The sequence below is a fragment of the Mastigoproctus giganteus genome, chromosome 4, assembly GCF_048544385.1.
Source record: "Mastigoproctus giganteus isolate SK-2022 chromosome 4, ASM4854438v1, whole genome shotgun sequence".
NCBI classification, from domain to species: domain Eukaryota; kingdom Metazoa; phylum Arthropoda; class Arachnida; order Uropygi; family Thelyphonidae; genus Mastigoproctus; species Mastigoproctus giganteus.
Window position 1 is genome coordinate 80,698,582 of NC_143578.1, and position 21,611 is coordinate 80,720,192.

Consider the following 21,611-nt stretch of genomic DNA (forward strand, 5'->3'; position numbering starts at 1 on the left):
GAAGTTGATAGCCTAAACAAATTTAAGACTCAGTTGGACAGGTATTTCGAACGAACGGAGGGGTGAAATGGGAGTAGTTGTGTTTTTTTTTTGGCTGATGCTGTATAAGCTTGCTTTCTTGCATCATATGCCACTACTAATGCTAATGCTAATGCTAACCCCAGCTGTGGACAGAGAGCAACTGGCTGAAATGGACCTCAGTTCCTCTTGGCTAGCTATCTCAAACACCACTCCTTTATTTCTGATTGGCTGGAGGGACTTAACGTTTATTCTCATAATCCGTTCTGATGGGGTTCTCTATCAACTCTTTCACCTCGTTGCTTGTTCTTAATTCCGAGTTTTTGCTCGCTCGTTGGGGATGTTGTCTCTTTTCTGCATACTGAGGCTGTAGGATCCTCACCTCAACATGGGTGGGAGACCTAGGGATACCAGATTTGATGGCTCCAGCATAGGATGCAGTTCCAATGAGAGGTCCAGCGTTGGTGGGACCCTTGGCAGCTACACATTTATGGTCGGTAGAGGCTGTAAGTTTAGTAAAGGTGTCTCACTTCTCAAGAACTAAGGTTTTTGATCTGAGCTTCATTTACGGCTTTTAGCCTTTCATTGTCTCTGAGCAACTCAGCTGTTATGGACTGAAGGGTTTGAGGGAACTTTGAACTAAAGTTCCTGGACGTAGTTCCCAGCTACTTTAGTAAATCTATTGGAATCGTTATTTAAGAATGAAAATAGATGGTCAGGGAGCTATGAGATTGTTTGGTGGAGGGATGCTGGCCCAATCATGGCTCCCGCATCAATTTCACTGCAGGGTGGTGGAATTTCTAATCTTGTAGAGGGTTTTAGCCCAGCTTCAATGGCATTTGCAAGGACTGTTGGAGTTTGAACTTGGTTGGTGCTTTTGGCTTCCAGTTGAGGAGCAAGAACTATGGGAAGAGCAGCCGGAATGCAGATGCAGCAGCTGTAGCAGATGGAGAACCCGCAGCAGGAACATTGGCAATGGTTGATGGTGAGGTCACGACCCCTTTGAATACCGAATTTCTTGAGGAGGTGCATCATCTGGACCTTGATCAATCACCGAGGGTTTGGCATGCCCCTCATCCTGTACTGGTTGTTCCACACAAAGTGTGGCCCAGGTCACCTTTGCTTCATTGCACTTCTTATTACCTTTAGTGACAATAGCCACTCTTCAGTGGGGTCTTAGGAGGAGTGGTCTGTGGAGGGGGACTCCCTGGATCAGGTTTCTCCTCACTTGGGGAACTGGAGCTTTCTCTTGCACTCATTTAAAACAGTTGTCACGTCTTAGTATGAAAATAAGGAGTATATAGCCAAAAGAAAATTAATAATAGGAATTTTGGCTGTTATACTTTAGTCCTACCACAATCTACCGATTTTTCCAAGTGTCCTACTGAAGCCATCAGGAGGCGAAGCGAATTAGCATATTCAAATTAATGTTTAGGGCCATAACTAATCTTAAATTAGCACAACTTAACACATAGCACAGTTAATTCACTATATAAAACAGTTCAAGCAATCAAATTAATAAATGTTAATCACTGCCTAGAGTGTAGGAAATTGTTCCCGAAATATGCATAGGAAACAAGTCCACTGCGGTTGACAGAATAAACTGTTGTGTTCCGTTAATCGCTTTCAAATCTGACGGTCACCACTACCCCTAATAAGGCTATTAACAGGGAGGTAGGGTGACACTTTAGCGGCGTCTCCGTAGCCAGGTGGGCAGGAGCAGTAGTGGCTAGCACACGCTTCTTTATTAGACAGGGGTTCGAGCCCGTGACCACCAAATACGGAGGATGCGGAAGATCAGGGAATGACCACCGCATATCCCCAGCCCGGATAAAGGGTGTGGGTTGGCGTCAGGAAGGGCACCCTGCCGTAAAATTGCATGCCAAAACAATAAAAACGCTGACCCCATATATAATGGGAAAAAACGAGGACAAAAAAAAAAAGGTGACACTTTAGCACCCGAAAAAATATGAATCTTTGACCTTGTGTTTCCCCACCATTGACTATAAATCGTTTGTAGCTGAGAACTTTGACCTTGCGTCACACTACAGCTAACAGAGTATTTTAACACATATACGCTGGTGTTCAAGGAAAGTGGAGTACTCCTTAAAATTGTAATTGTCGTCCGAATAACAAGTATATGGCAATATTTCTTACAGATTGCAACGGATAAGATTGACAAGCATAGGTGATGACGTAATATTGCCTCAGCTGTTACTTTCAACTATATATGCATGCTCTGCAAGAGTTGTAGTCATTCCTTGCTTGTCACGATGCCGAGTTATGTGCAGTTGACGCCACGAAAAAACAGTGCAATTGTTGCTTTACGTGAGGAAAGATGTTCTTCCCGTCGTATTGCTTATAGTGTGACTTGTAATGTCCAAACGGTAGCACTGTGGTATTGTCACCGTCCTCCCCAGACTGTGTGGAAAAGGCCCGGGTTCGAATCCCGTCGATTACGTGAGGAACTTTAATGGGCTTTTTTCACTCCGTGGCTGAGTTAATCGGTCTCAAAAACTGGGGTTTTTCGTCTAGCAAAACACACAAATCGACCATAGAACACACGCAATTAACAGACATAAGACACAGCACGGTAGTTGAATTTAATTATTCAGGTGGCCTAAATATAATAGTTTGTTTTTAGTTTCAGTGTGTCATGTAATCAGTCGACAGTGAGTAGATTTCTTTGCACACTCAAGAATACTGGTTCTGCAGATTGAAAAAAAAAAAAAAAAAAAAGGAACCTGACGAAAACGAGCCTCTACGCCAAAACAGGACCGCTTTTTGAAGCGCTTATGCCTTAAAAACGGCAAAGCTTCTTCGTCTGAGCCGAAAAGAGAATGAGAAGGATATACAGGAGTGGTAGCAAGTGCAGTAACAATTAGAAGACGCCTCTTCAAAAATGGACTTGTAGCCTATCGTCCTAAGAAGAATCCCCTCCAGTGGTGTAGCTACTATGTAGGCAGGCAAGGCAATTGTTTCCGGGCCCGGGGTCTTTGGCTGTCTCCTGTTTTTGAAATTTTCATTAATTAAGTAGGGGCCTGACATGTTCTTTGCCTCCGGGCCCGAAAAAGGGTAGCTACGCTACTGATTCCCTCCTTACACAAAAATGAAAAAGGCCTGATTAATTTGGTGTAAGGAACATGTCAAATGGACCCCCGAGCAGTGGAAGTCAGTTATTATCCCGGACGATAAAAAATTCAACCTGCATGGCTTTGATGGGAGACAAACGATTCTCCGTAGACATGGTGAAGAATACCATCCAGACTGCATGGTGTCTACAGTGAAATTCCCTACCAGCCAAATGATATGGTGGTGCATTTCGTATCGCGGAGTAGGTCACCTGCAGTTTAGAAAAGGTCCCGTAAATGCCAATGGATACCTGACTATATTGGAAGGCAAATTGCTGACAACCATTAGAGACCATTTCAACCTGCCAACTAATTGCATCTTTCTGGCAGGGCCGCTGCGACCCTATATGCCGCCAGTAAGCGAAATCAAATTTGCCGCCCCAAAATATTTGGATTAAAAAATAAAAAAGGCGTAAATAATTATTATCAATTTATTGAAAAAGAAAAGAATTACAGCATATTTCACATGTAATATAATCAAACAGCAAACAAATATAAAATAAATCATTAAATTCTAAATCACAGTTAATCGTACCACAATAATAAAATAAAAGGAAAATTATAATGCTAAAAAATTATACAAATTTATATTTCCTTGCTTCAAGATGTCGAATTTATTAATTATTTCATTTATGTTTATTTGTTCCACAAGATCATTTTCTATTGAAATTATTTCCAAATAAGAGATTCGTTGTGCAGACGTCGTCGATCGTAAATAATTTTTGATTAATTTTAATTTTGAAAAACTCCGTTCACCTGAGGCAACTGAAACTGGTAAAGTTAGAAAAATTCTTAATGCATCTGTTACATTTGGAAAAGTATCTGTAAAATCGTTTTTAAAAATATATTGTAAAACTTCAAATTGAGTAATATTGTCTTCAATATAAATCTGAAGTACTCTTAAGTTCTTCAGATAATGCTAAACGTTCAATATCGGACTCATTACAATCAACGGCACTTAACTCAATATTGTAATATCCATCTCTGCAATGATTTAATAAATCGTCATCTGACCTTTTTTTTTTTTTTAATTCAGAAATGTTATAAAGCGTTTTAAATATTTCTACATGTTCTTTCATATTTGTAAACGAGAAAATTATTGTGTCCATAATTTGAAAGAAAAAAATATTTTTGAAATTTTATAGCGGATTCTGAATAGCTTCATCTCTGCTTTCATAATCAAAATTACGTTTTTTCAATCCTTTCCTTGCAGTGCTTCTAGAAACGAAGCTTCGGTGCCAATGATAGTATGCAGCCATATCAATAGCGGAATGGCGAATTGTTTGGATTGCTTCCTCTATTCTATGTTCTTTAAAATATTCTGTGATATTTTACATTCAAGAGCTTCCTATATATCAGAATCTTTTTTTTTTTTTTTTTTTGAGCATTTGACTTTACCGGATTAATTTTGCTTAAAGCATCATGCCAAATTACGATTGAACAAAGAAACTTATAAGATGTTATTTTTAAGGCTATTGATTTAAAACTATTCCTTGTATCCCTATCTTTATTTTCGTCTTCAGTGATTATAGTACAATCATAACAAAATATTTAGCTTCTCTAGTCATTTCTAGTATTTTACCTGTAATATTTTGTGTAATTATTTCAATAATTTCATTTTGTATTTGATCACCCAAATAATGCACGATATTTTTAGGTTCATATTTCTGAATATGGCGAATATGTTCTGCCATAATTGAATAAAATTTATCAATTGTTTCAGTACCATTTTCATATAATTCTTTGGAAGATCCTCTGAACGCTGTACATTGCCTTGCTAAAAATAGTATCATATAGACTACCTTATTCTGGCTGAACTACAGAACATGGTATCTCCGATGCGGGAGTGGCCGAAGAATGGAGTGATGTTCAATCGAGTTCTCTGATTGGCTTATTACTGGGAATGCGTAATTTACCTCATTTTGCGTTTCTGATTGCATGCAAATTCGCTTCTGATTTTAGCGTCAAATGCAAAATTATCGTGCTGTTGTTTAGTTGTCGTCGTGCTGCTCCGCTACCTCGGTTATTGCGTGTTATTCCGTTTGCAAAAGGATGGATGCAAGAGTGCAATTGAATGGTGTGTGTGTGTGTGTGTGTGTAAGTAAGTAATCTGATCTAATAGCTTCGGAATGGATGTTTGATAAGGTGTGCATGCGGTCGGCATGCGAGAGCTGATGAGATTAGGTTTTTTTTTTTTTTTTTCGTTTTCAAGTTGTTTCTTAACGATTTGATGTTTTTTGAAGTAATTGTATGAGTTATTACTAGCAAGTTTTCTCTATATTAGCTGGGTATGGGGACAGCAACCCCCAAAACAAGAAAAAAAAAGAAAGAAAGAAAGAAAAGGAGCATTTCTGTTAACATGCATGCAAAATTCTCGTTGTTAATGCAAATGAAATCGTCTAGTAATGTATGGAGGAGAAGAATCGGTAGTTGTATGTGGTGTTAATTTTTGTCAGCTGTTTAAAACAAATGCAGTTTTCCCGTCGTTTCTTTTTCTTCACTTCTAATTCTCGCTTAGTAGCACGAATTAAGAGGCAAACTAATTGCCTCAATTGCCTGAAGACTAGAGGTGCGAACAATGCGTTCCCAGTTAAGTCTCTCGTAATCTGTTCGTTATATGAAAATTTTTCTTCGTTCTACGGAAACTATTTTAAATGTAATTACCAAGGGAAATTCAAAAAATATCGTCAAATAGAAAATTTACTATAAAGAAGTTCGTTATTTTACCCCGGGGGCTCACATCTAGTGAGTATGGGCTTGGCAAACCCAGGGTCCTGAGCTGGATATCATGATTCCTTTCTACTTTTTTTTTTTTTTTTTTCTCTCTCTCTCTCTCTCTCTCTCTCTCTCTCTCTCTCTCTCTCTCTCTCAGGGCGCCTCCGTAGCCAGGTGGGAAGGAGCAGCAGTGCGTAGCACACGCTTCTTGATTAGACCGGGGTTCGAGCCCGTCACCACCAAATACGGAGGATGCGGAAAGGTCAGGGAATGACCACCGCATATCCCGGAGCAATATGGCCTTAGTTGCTAATGCTCCTAAAAACCAAATAACAACAACAACAACTCTCTCTCTCTCTCTCTCTCTCTCAGGGGGTAACTTGGGAATTTTTTTTTTTTTTTGGCTGGTGCAGCATAAGCCTCAGGCTTCCTTGTACCATATGGCCATTAATAATAATAATAATAATAAACAGAGGTCCGACTTGTATATGTCAAAATAAAATTTGGCGCCCTCCTGAACTTCCACCCGTAAACAAGGCTTACGTCACCTATCCCCTCGCGGCGGCCCTCCTTTCAGGACGACTCTTCTCCTTGTTGTCTGGAAAAAAAAGTGTAAGTAGGCACTTCTGTAGTTACTTTAGCTTCATTTCTGCATTGGAGGTTCGACAGTAACGTGTTTGCATTTGTTACAAATGAAAAAAAAATGGTTGGAAGAACGGTCCATTACAAATCTTAGTTGTTCAGGAAACAGCCCGGACCTGAATCCTAAAGATAACTGTTGGCATCGTGTGGAATCTGCAGTTGCCAGAAAGAAATCAAAGAACCTTTGTGAACTTCAGGAAGCCATAATTCGTGTTTGGAACCACGAACTATCAGTTGATTATCTTCAGAAATTGATCTTGTCAATGCCTCGACAGTGTGCTGCTATGATCAGGGCCAGAGGCAGTTCAACTAAATATTAGTTTGCACCTGGTAAACTTTTCATTTTGTTTTCCATTCAAAATGATAAACTGATCAAATTGAGGGCTGATATTTCAGCCATAATTGTCCTGTTTACAAAAACTGTTGAATAAAGTTGCAAATGCACATTTTGGAATAATTTGAGTATTTCGGAATATTTTAAATTGTATTGTTTATATTTCTATTTGTGACGCTAGTCATTAATGTAACATACCATCGCAAAAAAGGGTTCGAAATATGAAATTCCTAGGTGATGCACTTTCTTTGAACACCAGTGTACATATCATATAGGAAAATTTTCGAATAAAAGGTTACCTGATGACAATCTGCATAATATAAGTTGAAGAACGAGAACATCCAATAATAAGGCATCTATTAGTATGAGTTTAGATTTGATAAGCGGGAAGAAACTATATAAATTTTTAAAAAGTTGAAAAACATACAAATCACTTGTCTACACACTACACTCCTGTTGAACTGATATGAAAGGCCTAGGACAAAAATCGTCAGTCTTTTTCAGTCTTAGTGATAACCACCAGCAGATGGAATTCTCGGCATTCGATCGACTCGGTTCTACCTGTGGTTACACGAATGACTACTACCTACAATGGTAGCCATCCTACAATATAATGATGATTATACTTTATGTTCCACTAATATTTAAGCGTTTTTTAATTTTTTTTTTTTTTTAAGGGGAAAAAATTATACTCTTACGAACGACTGGACGGCCAGAACATAGCAAAAGAAGAAAAAAAAAAAAAAAAGCGGGACTGTACCGTTGAAAACGGGATGAATGATTAGCCTAGTTACACCTTCATCAGCATAATTGACAAATATAAAAAAAAACGACGATCCATGCATTTATCCTAAGGAATTCCACTAATGACATTAGTCCACGACAAGCTGTGTCCATTGATTACCACTCTGTCAAGCACCCTTCTCTTTGCCCTTTGTGGTAGATGCATCTTTAGCATTAGTAGAGGCATACGATGCAAGAAAGCAAGCTTATGCAGCATCAGATATCAGACTAGCTTATATCTGCCATAGGCAGATATAAAGTCTGTAATCAGGTCACAGAGGTTAGGCAGGCGAAGTCAGATTACGAGAAATCTTTGACAAAAGATGCTAAGAAAAACAGCAAGGATTTCTTTACTTATATAAACTCTAAAAGGAAGGGGATGAATCTGATAAGTCCACTTGACATCGATGGTTCGACTGTTGATGATCCTGCTCAGATAGCAAACAAACTGAATGAGTATTTTCATGTACATTCACGCATGAGGAGTTAAGGTTTGAAAATGGTAGAAGGTTATCAAATTGTAGCAGAGTACTTAATGATTTTGTAATAACTGAGAGCAAAGTGGAGGAGAAATTGTTGATGTTAAACATAAGTAAAGCACCTGGGGTGAATGGGATCTATCCAGTTATATTAAAGGAGGCGGCAAAGCAACTAAGCAAACCCTTAGCCATAATTATGAGAGCATCCTTGGACTCAGGGGAGGTTCCCACGGACTGGAGATGTGCAAATGTATCTCCAATTCACAAAGGGGGATCGAAGGGTGACACGAGTAATTATAGACCAGTTAGTTTAACTTCTGTTCCTGGTAAAATAATGGAGTCACTGGTAAAAGATGCATTGCAGGATCATCTAGACAAGACTGCAGCAATAATTCAGACACAGCATGGGTTTGTTAAGGGAAAGTCTTGTTTGACAAATTTGATAGGTTATTATGATGTGGTTACAAAAGAACTGGATGAAAAAAATAATTTTGATATCATATATTTGGATTTCAGTAAAGCTTTTGACACTGATGCGCATGGAAGACTATTGTCCAAATCGGAGCAGAATGGTATTAAGGGTAAGTTGCTACAATGGATAAAAGGATGGTTGAATGGGAGAAGACAGGGTGGTAATCAATGGGTGCTGCTCTTTGTGGGCTAATGTTATTAGTGGAGTCCCACAGGGTTTGGTGTTGGGTCCACTGTTGTTTTGTATATTTATCACTGATATTGATGAAGGTATATAAGGCTTAGTGTCGAAGTTTGCAGATGATACAAAGATTGGCAGGGTTGTTAATGATCGTAATGGCAGTGTGCTACTGCAACAAGATCTAGAAAATTTGGGCAGATGGGCTAAGAAATGACAACTGAAGTTTAACCTTGACAAATGCCAAGTACTGCATATGGGTAGAAGTAACCCCAGAGAAACGTACCAACTGTGTAGTACTACACTTAAGATGGTAGAAAATGAAAAAGACCTGGGAGTAATTGTGCAGTCAAATATGAAACTTTTTGAGCAGTGCAGACAGCCTGCCAGGGCAGGTCATGGGGTTTTTGTCAATGATATATAGGAATTTTGCTAGCATGGAAAAAGAGGAGATTGTCCCTCTATATAAGACACTGGTCAGGCCATGCCTTGAGTACAGGTCTGGAGGACTCATTTTAGGAAGGACGTAGATTTGTTTGAGTGTGTACAGAGAAGGGCAACAAGATTGGTTGGGGGAATGAAAGGACCCTCTTACCAAGAGAAGCTTAAGTTCTGCAAATTTCAGTGGCTATAGACTAGGCACCTGCGTATTGATCTGATTTAGGTGTATAAGGCCTTGAATGGGTTGAGCACGCTGAATTCTGATGGGATCCTTCGATTTGTTCAGATTACGAACTTAAGGGGGCATAAATTCAAATTAAGAAAAGACAAATGTGCGGAAATTTGCCTTTAGCGAGCGGGTGGTTAATTGCTGGAACAAACTTTCATCTGTCATTGTGGAAGTTAATAGGTTAAATAAATTTAAGGAGGAACTGGACACGTATTTGGAGGGAATGGTGTGATTTTTTTTTTTTGTCTGATGCTGCATGAGCTTATACACTTGCTTTCTTGGATCACATGCCACTACTACTACTGCTATGCAACATGCACACTATGGACAAATGTTAAACATTTGTCCAGATGTTTAAACATTTTGGATGATGTTTAATATTTCGCAAGGTTACAATATTTGAATTTGTTTGAACTGTTTAAAATAAAATGTTTCCGTTACATATGTTTAACCATTATTTATTACTGTTTGACTATTTCATGACGCATTTTTTATTTTGTTCGAGTCACATTCAAAATAAATATACAAATGGAATGTGTCACTATAAATTTATTTCTTGCATTTGCAATTAGACTTCTCTCCCGAAAACCTTCACGGTGTGTTATCAGCAAGGGAATTGATTCCATGAAGTTAATTGAAAATTGATACCAAGGTTTCGGGATGAACAAATGTTTATTCCAGATATCCAGGCAAAGTTTAGCAGACACGTTATTATTTCTGGTGCAGTGACTGCATTGCACCTATCAATGACATGGAGGTTACACAATGTGACTGCCATGAGAACAGTCAAAAATGATCATATCATTTTATCCATTTAAGAAAACATAACTCCAATAGATTAGTATCCTTTATGCACATTCAACAAGTATTTGCTTCATTGTAAGCGGCAAGTTGCAGTACATACACTGCATTGGCATTAAAATATGGGCAGCCTACTCATGGCAACATCCACCAGTAGTCTGCCAATATTTGCCATGACATTTGGGCAAAGCATACAAAGGAAATCATAACACATTTTTAAATCACGATTATTTTTTACAATACAGTGGGGTTTCGACTTATGACATCGATATCCAATACACCTTCCATATGATCTTATTTTAAGGACCGATGATATCTGCCGGTACCGCGGAATTTCCCATGCAGCTGGAAAGATACATGGGTGGAAATTTATCTTTCATCATTTGTACGATTGTTCTCAACAAATTAGCATATTTGTTATCGTTCAACGTTATTGTTCAATGAATGGTGTGCCGAACATCACTTGTACAATTGTTTCAGATCTATGATGATCTGAAACTTAAGGCTCCAACCAGTGGCAGTGTGCTTTGAAGACCTTAAAGCTAGCAGAGGCTGACTTTAAAGTCTAAACATTTTAAAGGCTGTGATTTAGAGGGAAACTGCCTTGCCTCAAGCCACAGCACTCTTACTGCCTTGACCCTTTTGCTTTGCTGCCTGGTCTGGGCATGATTTTGATTAAATTTCAATTCAATTAATAAATATATATATGTTTCAGTATTAATCTTACAGTATATGTATTTCGTATATCCTATCAAGTTTATGTATTACGCTAGGATAAGTTTCATTCACGCACATACATACAGTGCTTTTTTTGAGACAGTACGCAACAGTACGGCATATCGGCACCTTTATTAACAGTGACTTGTGACATTTGGATGCTGTATACTTCGAAATTTGTAATCTTCCGTAAATTTTTTCGCATGTTTACCTACTTTTCAAATAAGCTTAAAGTTATTTAACTAAATTTGTATCTCACTGACTACCGTTAAGATATCTACTATATAAAACTTTATAACCATTCGGACCTGTTTTACGAACCCCTTTTAGTGCGATTTTTTTTTGTTTTTAATCCCCTTGGAAATTACATTTAAAATAGTTTCAGTTCAGCGAAGAAAATTTTCATATAACGAACGGCTTAGGAGGGACTTAACTGCATACACACTATTCACACTTTTGGCCTTCGGTCAATTTAGGAAATTAGTGCTGATGCTAAGCAAGAATTGAGAGAGTTAAAGGGATTACCATTCTACAACTTAGTGGTACCTGGTAACAGAAAACCTACCCAACCACCTGTTCCACATACGGAGAAGACACGCTGGTCAACAGTGAGATCAAGGGTATTCCCAATGAGCTCTGGTTCACCTTCTACTGCAATGGTGTCCAACCATTTCTCGTACAAATGGCATATTCAAAGTTCGAATTCTTTCTGGGGCCACACTGAGTGATTCGAGAAAAATTAGTGTTACATTTTTTCCCATATCTTGTTACATGTAAAAGGAAGTTTCTGTTTTCATGTTACCGTTTTTTATTTTCAGGCTATATATAAAAAATGTAAATTTCCAATACTTTTTTATGTGTAACAAATCTATGCCACTAATTTATTTTTTAGATTTTATTAAAATTATAAAAGTAAAAATTAAATGCAACAAGGCATATCTTTAAGAGTATAATAATCTATATAATATTGGTGTAAACACACCATAAACAACTCAAACAAAAACCGTTAGTAGTGTGAAGGGCATTATTTTCTGTATCTCCTATTGTCCTCTTCCTTCACGAGTTGCCATATATCATATATCACACTACCTCGAATAAGTAATGCTTCACTAAGAGGAATATTGTTACTTGGTATTGTCTCCAATACCAGGGTACCTGAACCGAAGGCCAACAAGCCTTGAAATGGTGCTGTATGGGTGGCAGCGGTGCCCACTGAGAATAAGTAACAATAGTCTTTTCTTTTAGTGAAACATTACTTATTCGAGGTAATGTGATACATGGCAACTTGTGAAGGAAGAGCACAATACGAGATACAGATAAAATGATGCCCTTCATACTAACGTAGTTTTTTGTTTAAGAGTTGTCTATGGTGTTTACAACCAATATTATATAAAATTATAAAAATATGATTTTCTTGTTTTTCAAAAAACTACCTTCCTTTTGCCATTAAATGCTCACTTAATGAGAATATTTTGATAATTAGTAAAATGCTGTTTTAATTCACTTTCTTGCACGGGCTGTTTTAATGCCCTGGCTATAGGTTGAACACTACTGGGAATCAACTGTAAGAGCCCCGTTTGAGAATGATTTTCTTTACTTCGACAAATTGTTTTGCGGATAAAACGTTATCCACATTTTCCATAAATTTTCCCTCTGTTTGCATGGCCAGAGTAGCTGAATATCTGAATGACACCAACATTTTGGACAGTTTCAAAAAAAAAAAAAAAAATTTAACTAGTGACAATATTGATGACGAGAGAAGGAAAATGAGGACAACGAAGGTATTAAACCTTCTAAACATGAAATGGTGGCATTCAGTGAGAACGAATTTAGAAAATTGTCAATTGGGCTAAGTTCCATAGCCGAGTGGGCAGGAGCGGGACTGCAGTAGCACACGCACGCTCTTTGAGTAGACCGGGGTTCAAGCCCCTGACTGCTGAATACGGTCGATCTGCCAACCCGCACTGGACCAGCGTGGCAGATTATGGTCCATTTCCCTCAACATGAATTGTTGAGGCTTCCATCCTGCAGTGAGTTGATAATGGCTGCACTTTACTTTTTTTTTTTTAAATAAAAGAGATACAATTTGCCCATTTCAGGAATACCTAATCGAAAAGATGGTGTTTGGAAAAAATTGAAGAGCATTTGATGAAGCTCTGAGTACGATACCAATTCCGTCGAGTGAATGCGAATGAGGATTTTCACAAATGAACCTGATCGTCAGCCCAAACAGAGCTTTGTTGATGAAAAAACAGTTTCTCCACTGTTTCTTAAAATTATGGCTCACACCGCTGACCCGTTTCGATTCAGCAAAATATGTCGATTCATGGCTGCTTCGGAAATGTCATTCAGCAACAGACACAAACAATAAGTCAGCATAGTGTGTTGGATGAGAACTCAATAAAAATTTGGAACATTCTATAAAAATTTTATTATGAAATTATTTTTACTTATTTTTTTTTACTAATTTTTACTTTTTTATATACTTGAATAAATTTATGCTTAATAAACTGTGTGTTAATATACTTAATTTGTTGTTATTCCAAAAACATTACTACTAAAGTAACAATATTAGGAAATAATTTTTTAAGAGTACTGTACGTTTAATGTCCTTTTAATTTTCAATTTTTCCTGATAGCAAAGAATGAGTATCTACACCTATTTTTTTTACAAAAAAAAGCACTGCATATATGTATTGTTTTTCTGGGATTACTGCTCTGTGAATGCAATACCCAGCATTTTTTAACTTTAGTTTAGAAAAAATAGCTTTGCATAAAAAACCAGTGTCCAAAATTTTTTTCTGGAACATTATGACCAAAATCGTGAAGTCTAGTCTAAGACTAGTGTCACCTTGCAAAAAGCTTCATGTGTATATGCGTAGTTTCTGCTCCACTAAAAGTTTGATTTAACCTCAAATAGGAACAAAAATAATTTCTGTACCTTGCATAATTCTGATCCCATTATCTGAAGTGAACACGAAACTGTAAGACTTCAATATTGATGCTTTTTTTTTTTTTTTATGAAATGTGGTTTGCAATTAATTTTTTTTGATATTAGGAAATGGAGTATTAATCATTCAAAAAATTCACTATAGAATATTATACTACTGGTGAGGTAAATTTTGGCCTTGTTGAAACACCTCCCCACAAATTCAATGCTGAAAGTTTTTTCAACCATGTGAGAATTCCCCAGAATGTTTGTCAAATCACTGCAACCTGGCGAGTGGTCTTGTTGAAATGTACCTTGGTGGTCTGGAAGATCACCATAAACAAGTGCATATGGAAATGATTAATTGGTCAGTGGGACATTGCAGGCCCATTAGCAGCTTAGGCCATGTCTGTAAATTGCATGTTGGTGTGGTGGATTTGTAGATGAAAACATGGAGCTTACAGGAGAAAAAACCATGCTACCCTCACCCGAAACACACTAAGCCGACTACATTTTGAAAAAGGCCCATAATTCATTGTATTATTGACAGGATTCAAACTCAGATCTCTTCCATTTGATGCATGGAGGATGCTGATTCTACCGTGCTACCCATGAGTGCAAGATTGGACGAAGTCCCCCAGTGAGGCCTTGTTCAATACATACCAGGAGCTGTCTCCCATCCAAATGTATCCTAGACCATTACCCTGCAGATGTGCAGAGTATACTTAGAGGCCCTTGAGCTCCACTGCACAAGCCTTGTACAGACCATCCCATCGCGGGCAGTGTCACACAATTCATCAGGCCACACAATCAATTTCCAGCTATTTAATGTCCAATGGTTTCACTTATGTTCATAGGCACATTTGCTTGAAATTGCTGGCATTTGTGCTATTTGTTTAGAGCATATTTCTGTTGAAATGAGCATGCTATTCCTCAATTTGTACTGCATGGTCACTCTCCATTGTAGTGTATCAATTTTCCTGGAGAACATATTTGACCTCCCTTCTTCCCCTTTGTTGACAAAATTTGTGGCTGATCTACATAAAGCTTCCAGTTGGTGGTCCTTCCCATAATGTCTGTTTAGCATCAAATGGCAGATTAAGGGAATACCCAACAAAAATAGCCATGTCCTAAATGTACTCGCCCACCAATCTGACCCCAATGATCGCCGGATATGTCCTATAAAGAGAATGTGTTACATGGCTGTTGTGAAAATAATCACACATACCACCCTGGTTGGAAAAAGCCCGAGTTCAAATCCTATTAATGATGCAAGAATTTTTTTTTTTTTTTAAATACACAAGTAACGAAGTCATTGTGTGTGCCACACAGTGAAGTTGTTCCACAATATGAGAGATGCCAAATGGTGTACAGAATGATATAGTATTCGAAGATTAAATGTGCAAGGCATAATATGATATGGGTTTAAATTAACATAGAGTATAAAGGCATCGTTTAATTTTATCTCATATTATGGCTGCCTTCACAACAAGATACCAAGTATTGCACTACTTATACTACATATGTAGTTAAGTTTATGGGTAAACTATGGTGTATATACACCGATATTATACAGTTAATTTAAACCCATATCATATTATGCCTTGCACATTTAATCTTCAAATACTGTATCATTCTGTATACCATTTGGCATCTCTCACATTGTGGAACAACTTCACAACTGTGATGGCATGTTTGCATTATCAGGGTATCTGCCCACTCACCGATGAAGCCAACTAGCTTCGAACGGCCGTCTGGGTGGTGGTGCCCATTGAGAATAAATAACAGTAGTCTCCTCTACTAGAGGAGCATTATTTATTCAAAGTAGTGCAATACCTGGTATCTCGTGAAGGCAGCCGCAATATGAGATAAAATTAAACTATGCCTTTGCACTACGTATTTATGGGTAAACTATGGTGTATCTACACCGATATTATATAGTTAATTTAAACCCATATCATATTATGCCTTGCACATTTAATTTTCAAATAACTAAAAAATATAATAATTCTAAACAATTGCTATTTTATTTAAGACAGCAATACACTTGCAAAAAATTATGACAGGTTGATTGAGACATTCATTTTTAAAGAAGATATGATGGAAATCATATCTTCTTTAAAAGGAGGTTGATGGCTCCTGCATGTAAAGTAAATGTTAAATACAGTACATAAAAACTGAAAATATTTCTTTATCCATTGTTTTTAAAAGGTGGTGCTTTATGAAGTTCCAGAAAAGTTTGCAAGATACACGTTTCATTTTACAAATGGGCATCTTGACTCACTAAAAATATTGATAGCTTGAAATAAGTGTCAAAAATATTGCAAAATGGGTCAAATTTTTGTTCTTAAACTGGGAGCACACTTTAATTAACCAAAGTACAGTATTTTAAATTTGTTTGTGATAGTGCATTGGTTAGAAGAATGAATGTGCAGTATGGCAGATACACAAAAAAAAAAAAAAAAAAAAATTCTTGGTTCAAGTATTGGGCATCTTAAAAGTGGGTGCATTTTGAGTTCATTTTGTTATTTAGAATTATATTTTATATATAGAAGAAATACACTTGAAAAGAACTTGAAATAAATACACAGCTGCTAAAGTTGACCAGAATGCTGTGGAAAAGTAGCATATTATGAAATATAAAAACATTATATTTCACACCAAAGCAAGAATGGGCACACTGCTTTTTGCTGATGACCAAGTACTAATAGAAGAAAATGAGAACTCATTGCAGAAAGCCATTTCTCATTTAAAAAAACAAGTTTACAGAACGATATGATATAAATAGCAAAATCGTTTAATATGTAAATTTCAACTTTAAAGACAAAAGTGATGGCATTTAAAGGAAGAGATCCAATAAGAAGCACGATCTGCATTGACAATAATATTATTGAACAAATTAATACTTTAAAATACCTGGGATATCACCTGTCATATGAAAAAGAAAAAGATATTGAGCAAAAACCAAATAATTACATAGGAATTACTAAAACTATAAGCCATATTTTCAAATCTAATCTGGTGCATAAGAAAACAAGTAAACGGATACATAACACCCTTGCTAAACCTATCCTATCGCTCTGAGGCATGGACATTGAGCAAAGGGGGATAGGAGGAGGTTGACTGGTGCAGAAATGCACTTCATGTACAGAATTGCAGGTTATAACAGAATTCACATCCTGTCAGAACTGCAGACAATCTCAGTACTGAATTGTATCGACTCATACAGAAGCAGATGGATCAAGCATGTAGAGAGAGAATGGAGGATGGACGCTATCTGAAAGAGATTCTAAAGTACAAACTCTGGGGAAGGAGAAGGAGAGACAGAGGCAGATCCCTGCAAAGATGAACAGAGATAACAGGCCACTACACCTAATACTGGACAGAAAGAAGATATTTTACACATATTTCATAGTGGTATATATAAAAAAACATATATAGAGTTATATACAGTTTTATAGTTTCTCTCACTCACACACACACACAATAAAAGAAACAATTTCGGAGAAATTTGCAGATCACCTTTTAAACATATTTCAGTGGTAAACGATGAAATATAAAAACTTTATAGGTGCTCCCTCAACTTATGTAAGGATTCTGTTCTGGACTCCCTAAAGTCCAAAGTTTATGTAACTCTGAAACTACCTGAAATGTGTATATAAGTGTATAATTAAAAAAAAAAAAAAACAGTTTATTTATGTTTTATAGCATTTGTATATTACATGTATATTACAATTACATACTCATAACATATGCATTAGAATATTATTTAAAAAAAAAACAACTTTTAAAGTAGGTATGTATACATACAACTTATTTTCAGTGTTAGAAAGGGGGGGGGGTATACATGACACTGATATTAACTGGGAGGAGAATGAGGTTGAAGAGAGCTATCAACATCATCAATATCAGACTTGTCTTTGAGCTCTAAAATAGCTGAAGTAGAAGCAATAGAAGTATGGTGCTGAAGTTGGAGTCAGAGAATCTGCCAGTTGAGGAAGTCACTCAATCTTTCTCACAAATTTATCTGGGGGAAGAGGGTTGAACAAATGTCCTTTTCTCCTAATAGATAATTTTGTAGCAGAACAGCTCATTTTGAATTGCTCTGTTAACCTTGAGAAACCTCAAGATGTTGGGTTCTTGATTCTCCAGCAATGCTAAACCGGCAATGATCAATGAAAAGGCATTAGCCATTTGTTTTGTTGTAAAACAGTTGGATTTCTGTGCTCCTAACTCTATTAAATCTTCATTCTGAGAGTCTACATGTTTTTCAACATTAACTTCAAGACACTGAGTGAACTCGACAATTTTGTTGGTGGCTTCTGTTGCATTTTCCACGAAACCCTTAATTTTCACAAATTGGGGTCACGATTTTTTTCCACACACCATTCAGATTTCTTGCCTTCACCTCCTTCCACGCTTCTGTGACATTCTTAATGGCATCATAAATGGTGTAATTTTTCCAAGATTATCTCAGCATGATTTCATTCTCCTTATCCCTAGCAGCAATTACCTAAGCAAAGGCATTGCAAAAGTAATATGCCTTAAAGGATGCTATGACCACCCCTTGGTCCATTGGCTGTTGTCTTTGGTGGCAGGTAGACAACTTGAATGCCATGTTTAGCTGAAAATCATGCTGATGTGGAAAATGACAGAAACATTATCTGAAAGAACCAATAAGATTTTGAAAGTAAAATTTTTTTGCCTGGCAATATTCTTTTAACTGAGAAACCAAATTCTCTCTAAAATATTCTTCAAATAGAAAGAATAACTCAAGCCTTGGCATTAGATTTACAGATCTAATGGAAAGGAGGCTTTGTTGATACCTTTTAATGCACAAGGATTTTATGTTGTTTGTTTGTTTGTTTTTTGGTTTTTAGGAGCATTAGCAAATAAGGCCATATTTCTCCAGGGATATGCGGTGGTCATTCCCTGACCTTTCCGCATCCTCCATATTTGGTGGTCATGGACTCGAACCCAGGTCTAATCAAGAAGCGTGTGCCACGCACTGCTGCTCCTGCCCACAGAGGCACCAGGATTTTATGTACACTATAAGCAGAGGTCTGAGTTTGCAATCCCCTGCTGCATCCCCCCACCCAAGAGCATTATTTGATTCTTCACCACTTTAAAACAAAGCATTGTTCTTTCTTCTCTTGTAATATAAGTGTGCTTTGGCATTTTTTACAAAATAACCTAATTTCATCTAAGTTAAAAAATTGTCCTGGCATATATTCACCCTCGTTTATTATGCCATTGAAAACACCTGGAAACATTTCTGCTGCTACAGAACCTGCACTAGCTGCTTCCACAAATTTTTACATTAAGTTGGCACGTTTTTTAAAATGGCTAAACCAGCTGTGGCTGGCTACAAAAGTCTCCTCACTTCCAAAACTTTCCTCTTTTAAGTTTCATCAATATTTCTAAACCTTTGCCTGAATTGTTAATAGACTTAGGGGAACATTTCTTTGTACTTGATCAATGATCATAAGTTTAATAGTTTTCCATTTCTATGAGTCCAGTGCATTTTTCTGTTATGACAACAGACTTTAAAGGTGCAGAACTTTTACATGTTCTTTTATTCATTCTTTATCTTTCACTATTATATTCACACTTTTGTTGCTAGTTTTAAATCATGTGAAATGATTGTTCTTTTCCCACCTTTATACATTTCACACTTTATAATTTTTGCTCTAACCTAATTGTATGCTACTTTTTTGAAACTCCAACATTGTCAGATCCACTCACACACTTTTCTACTATACTGACGAAGATAACACACACAAAAAAAAAAGAAAAAAAAAAAGTTATCTGCAAAGCAGAGCAGTAGTATAAATAACAGAGTATAAAAATAAGACGAAAGAAAAAAGTTTTGTTCTTTCTAGCTACATACAAGTGATGGTGAGCTATGCACATGCATATTATCGTCTGGCAACCTTGCTAAGTTCAAAGACATTTTTTTTTAACAAAAGCATATGTAATTTGATGTTTTTTTTTTAATTGTAAAGTTGGAAAATCTGACACACAAAAAGTAAATTTGTAAAGTCCCAGGAAGCGGCTGTATATTTCAAATGTTCTGCTGTTTCAAACATGTTTTTCAAATTTCTCCAAAACTGGTTCTTTTATAGTTGGAAAGAAATTATAAAATATCTAAATTAAAATCAAATATATTTAATTAAAAAAAATACTGTAATACTGAATTTTACTGCACTCACCAGATGTGTGGAGCAAAAGAGCTTAAAAAAGTTGCTATGTTGTACAGAGTCAGTGGAAACAGACTAAAGTTTATAAAAAAGTCTGAAGATCTCTTCAGTACCTTTGATGGAAATTCAAATTACTCCCTACCCATTTATAGGAGGCTGATGGGAGATTAGGGCGAGTAAAGCATTAGCAATGTAAATATTTTTTTCACCTTCAGTATTTTATTCATTATTAAAATATTTCCATCATGGCAAAGAAAATATTTTCATTAATGGTAAAAATCATCAGACTGGGGCAGTTACATCACCAGGTCCCGCACAGACAAAAAGCCTGGTTCTGCAGATGCTATCTGCTATTTTCTAAGTCTGTTAAAGTAAGGGTTTACTATTATTATTTATTTATTCTGTTAATTATAGAATATCAGATATATTTTCTGAATTTCAGTTTTATTAGTTTGGAAGAAAAGTGAAGTACATAAAAAAAAAGTTTATTTAAATGAACATTACACACTATGGGATAAGTGAAATGAAGTGAAAATGATTACTTTTTATATTATCACTTTATTAGTACTTGGTGCAGTACTGTATTTTACTTTTTAATTCCATTAATCACATCACACACACCTGAAATGCATACATTTTCTAATTTATGAAACCCTTCCAAGAAGGAGTTCATTACGGGGATTGGCCTCCTGCAGGGAATTTAACAGAGGGCTAAGTGGCATGAATTTTTTTTCGTGGAATACCAAAATTTAGTGTGTAAATATTTAATTATCAATTTGTTCTTATTTTGGTTTTATTGCTTAACACTAAAATAAAATTATTAAAATTACTGTTAAAAATTAAACCAGAACTAAAAAAAAAAAAAAAAAAAAAAAAAAAAATTAAATTCATAAATAAAACCACCTTTTTTTTTTATGCAGTAATATATCACCTGTTCACATTTATCAGCATCTGAATTCCATAGAATTTGTTCAATTTTGGCTTTTGTAGCCCAAAAGGAAAACTAGGACTGCCAGGTGTGACCTTCTCTCTCCATCCCACCCCCCTCCAGTTTTGAAAGCTATTTTGGTGCAGTGTTAATTTTTCCAGTTTGTACATTGATGGGCATATTATTTTTGAAGCAGCCTTCAAATGTGGATCTACACATGTAAAACATAGATCTGTTGACATACTTGTGAAAGGATTAGGCATCTCTCTCTCTCTCTCTCTCTCATATTATTACTGATATTTGATAAAAAAAATCCACATTCTGTATTAAGTTTTTGGCATTTGTAACATACAGAATCTGCAATCTAAAGTATAATACTCCTGTACACCCCCCCCCACATCCCCCAGGTGCTCACACCACCCTTGGCAGATCAATATTTATGAATAAAAAATTATAAACAAAATGAACAATGTGTTACTAATATTAACTTTTTCAGATATTTATTTCAAAAGAATAACCATTAATCAAGAACAAAATGTAGCAAAATTATATAAATAGCTTTGGAAGATTTATAATAAATATAATTCATTTTGCAGCATGCAATAAATCATTCCTC

The 21,611-nt window shown here is 36.4% G+C and overlaps 1 protein-coding gene across 1 annotated transcript in view; it reads right to left on the minus strand.

Moving 5' to 3' along the window:
- Positions 1 to 259: 259 nt before the first annotated feature.
- Positions 260 to 21,611, minus strand: part of LOC150086865 (UDP-N-acetylglucosamine transporter-like) — a 103,136-nt gene continuing 81,784 nt past the window's right edge. The window contains exon 6 of the mRNA XM_090372303.1: positions 260 to 522. Within this exon, the coding sequence (XP_090228429.1) occupies positions 260 to 522 (263 nt within the window). The remainder of the gene's footprint in view (positions 523 to 21,611) is intronic.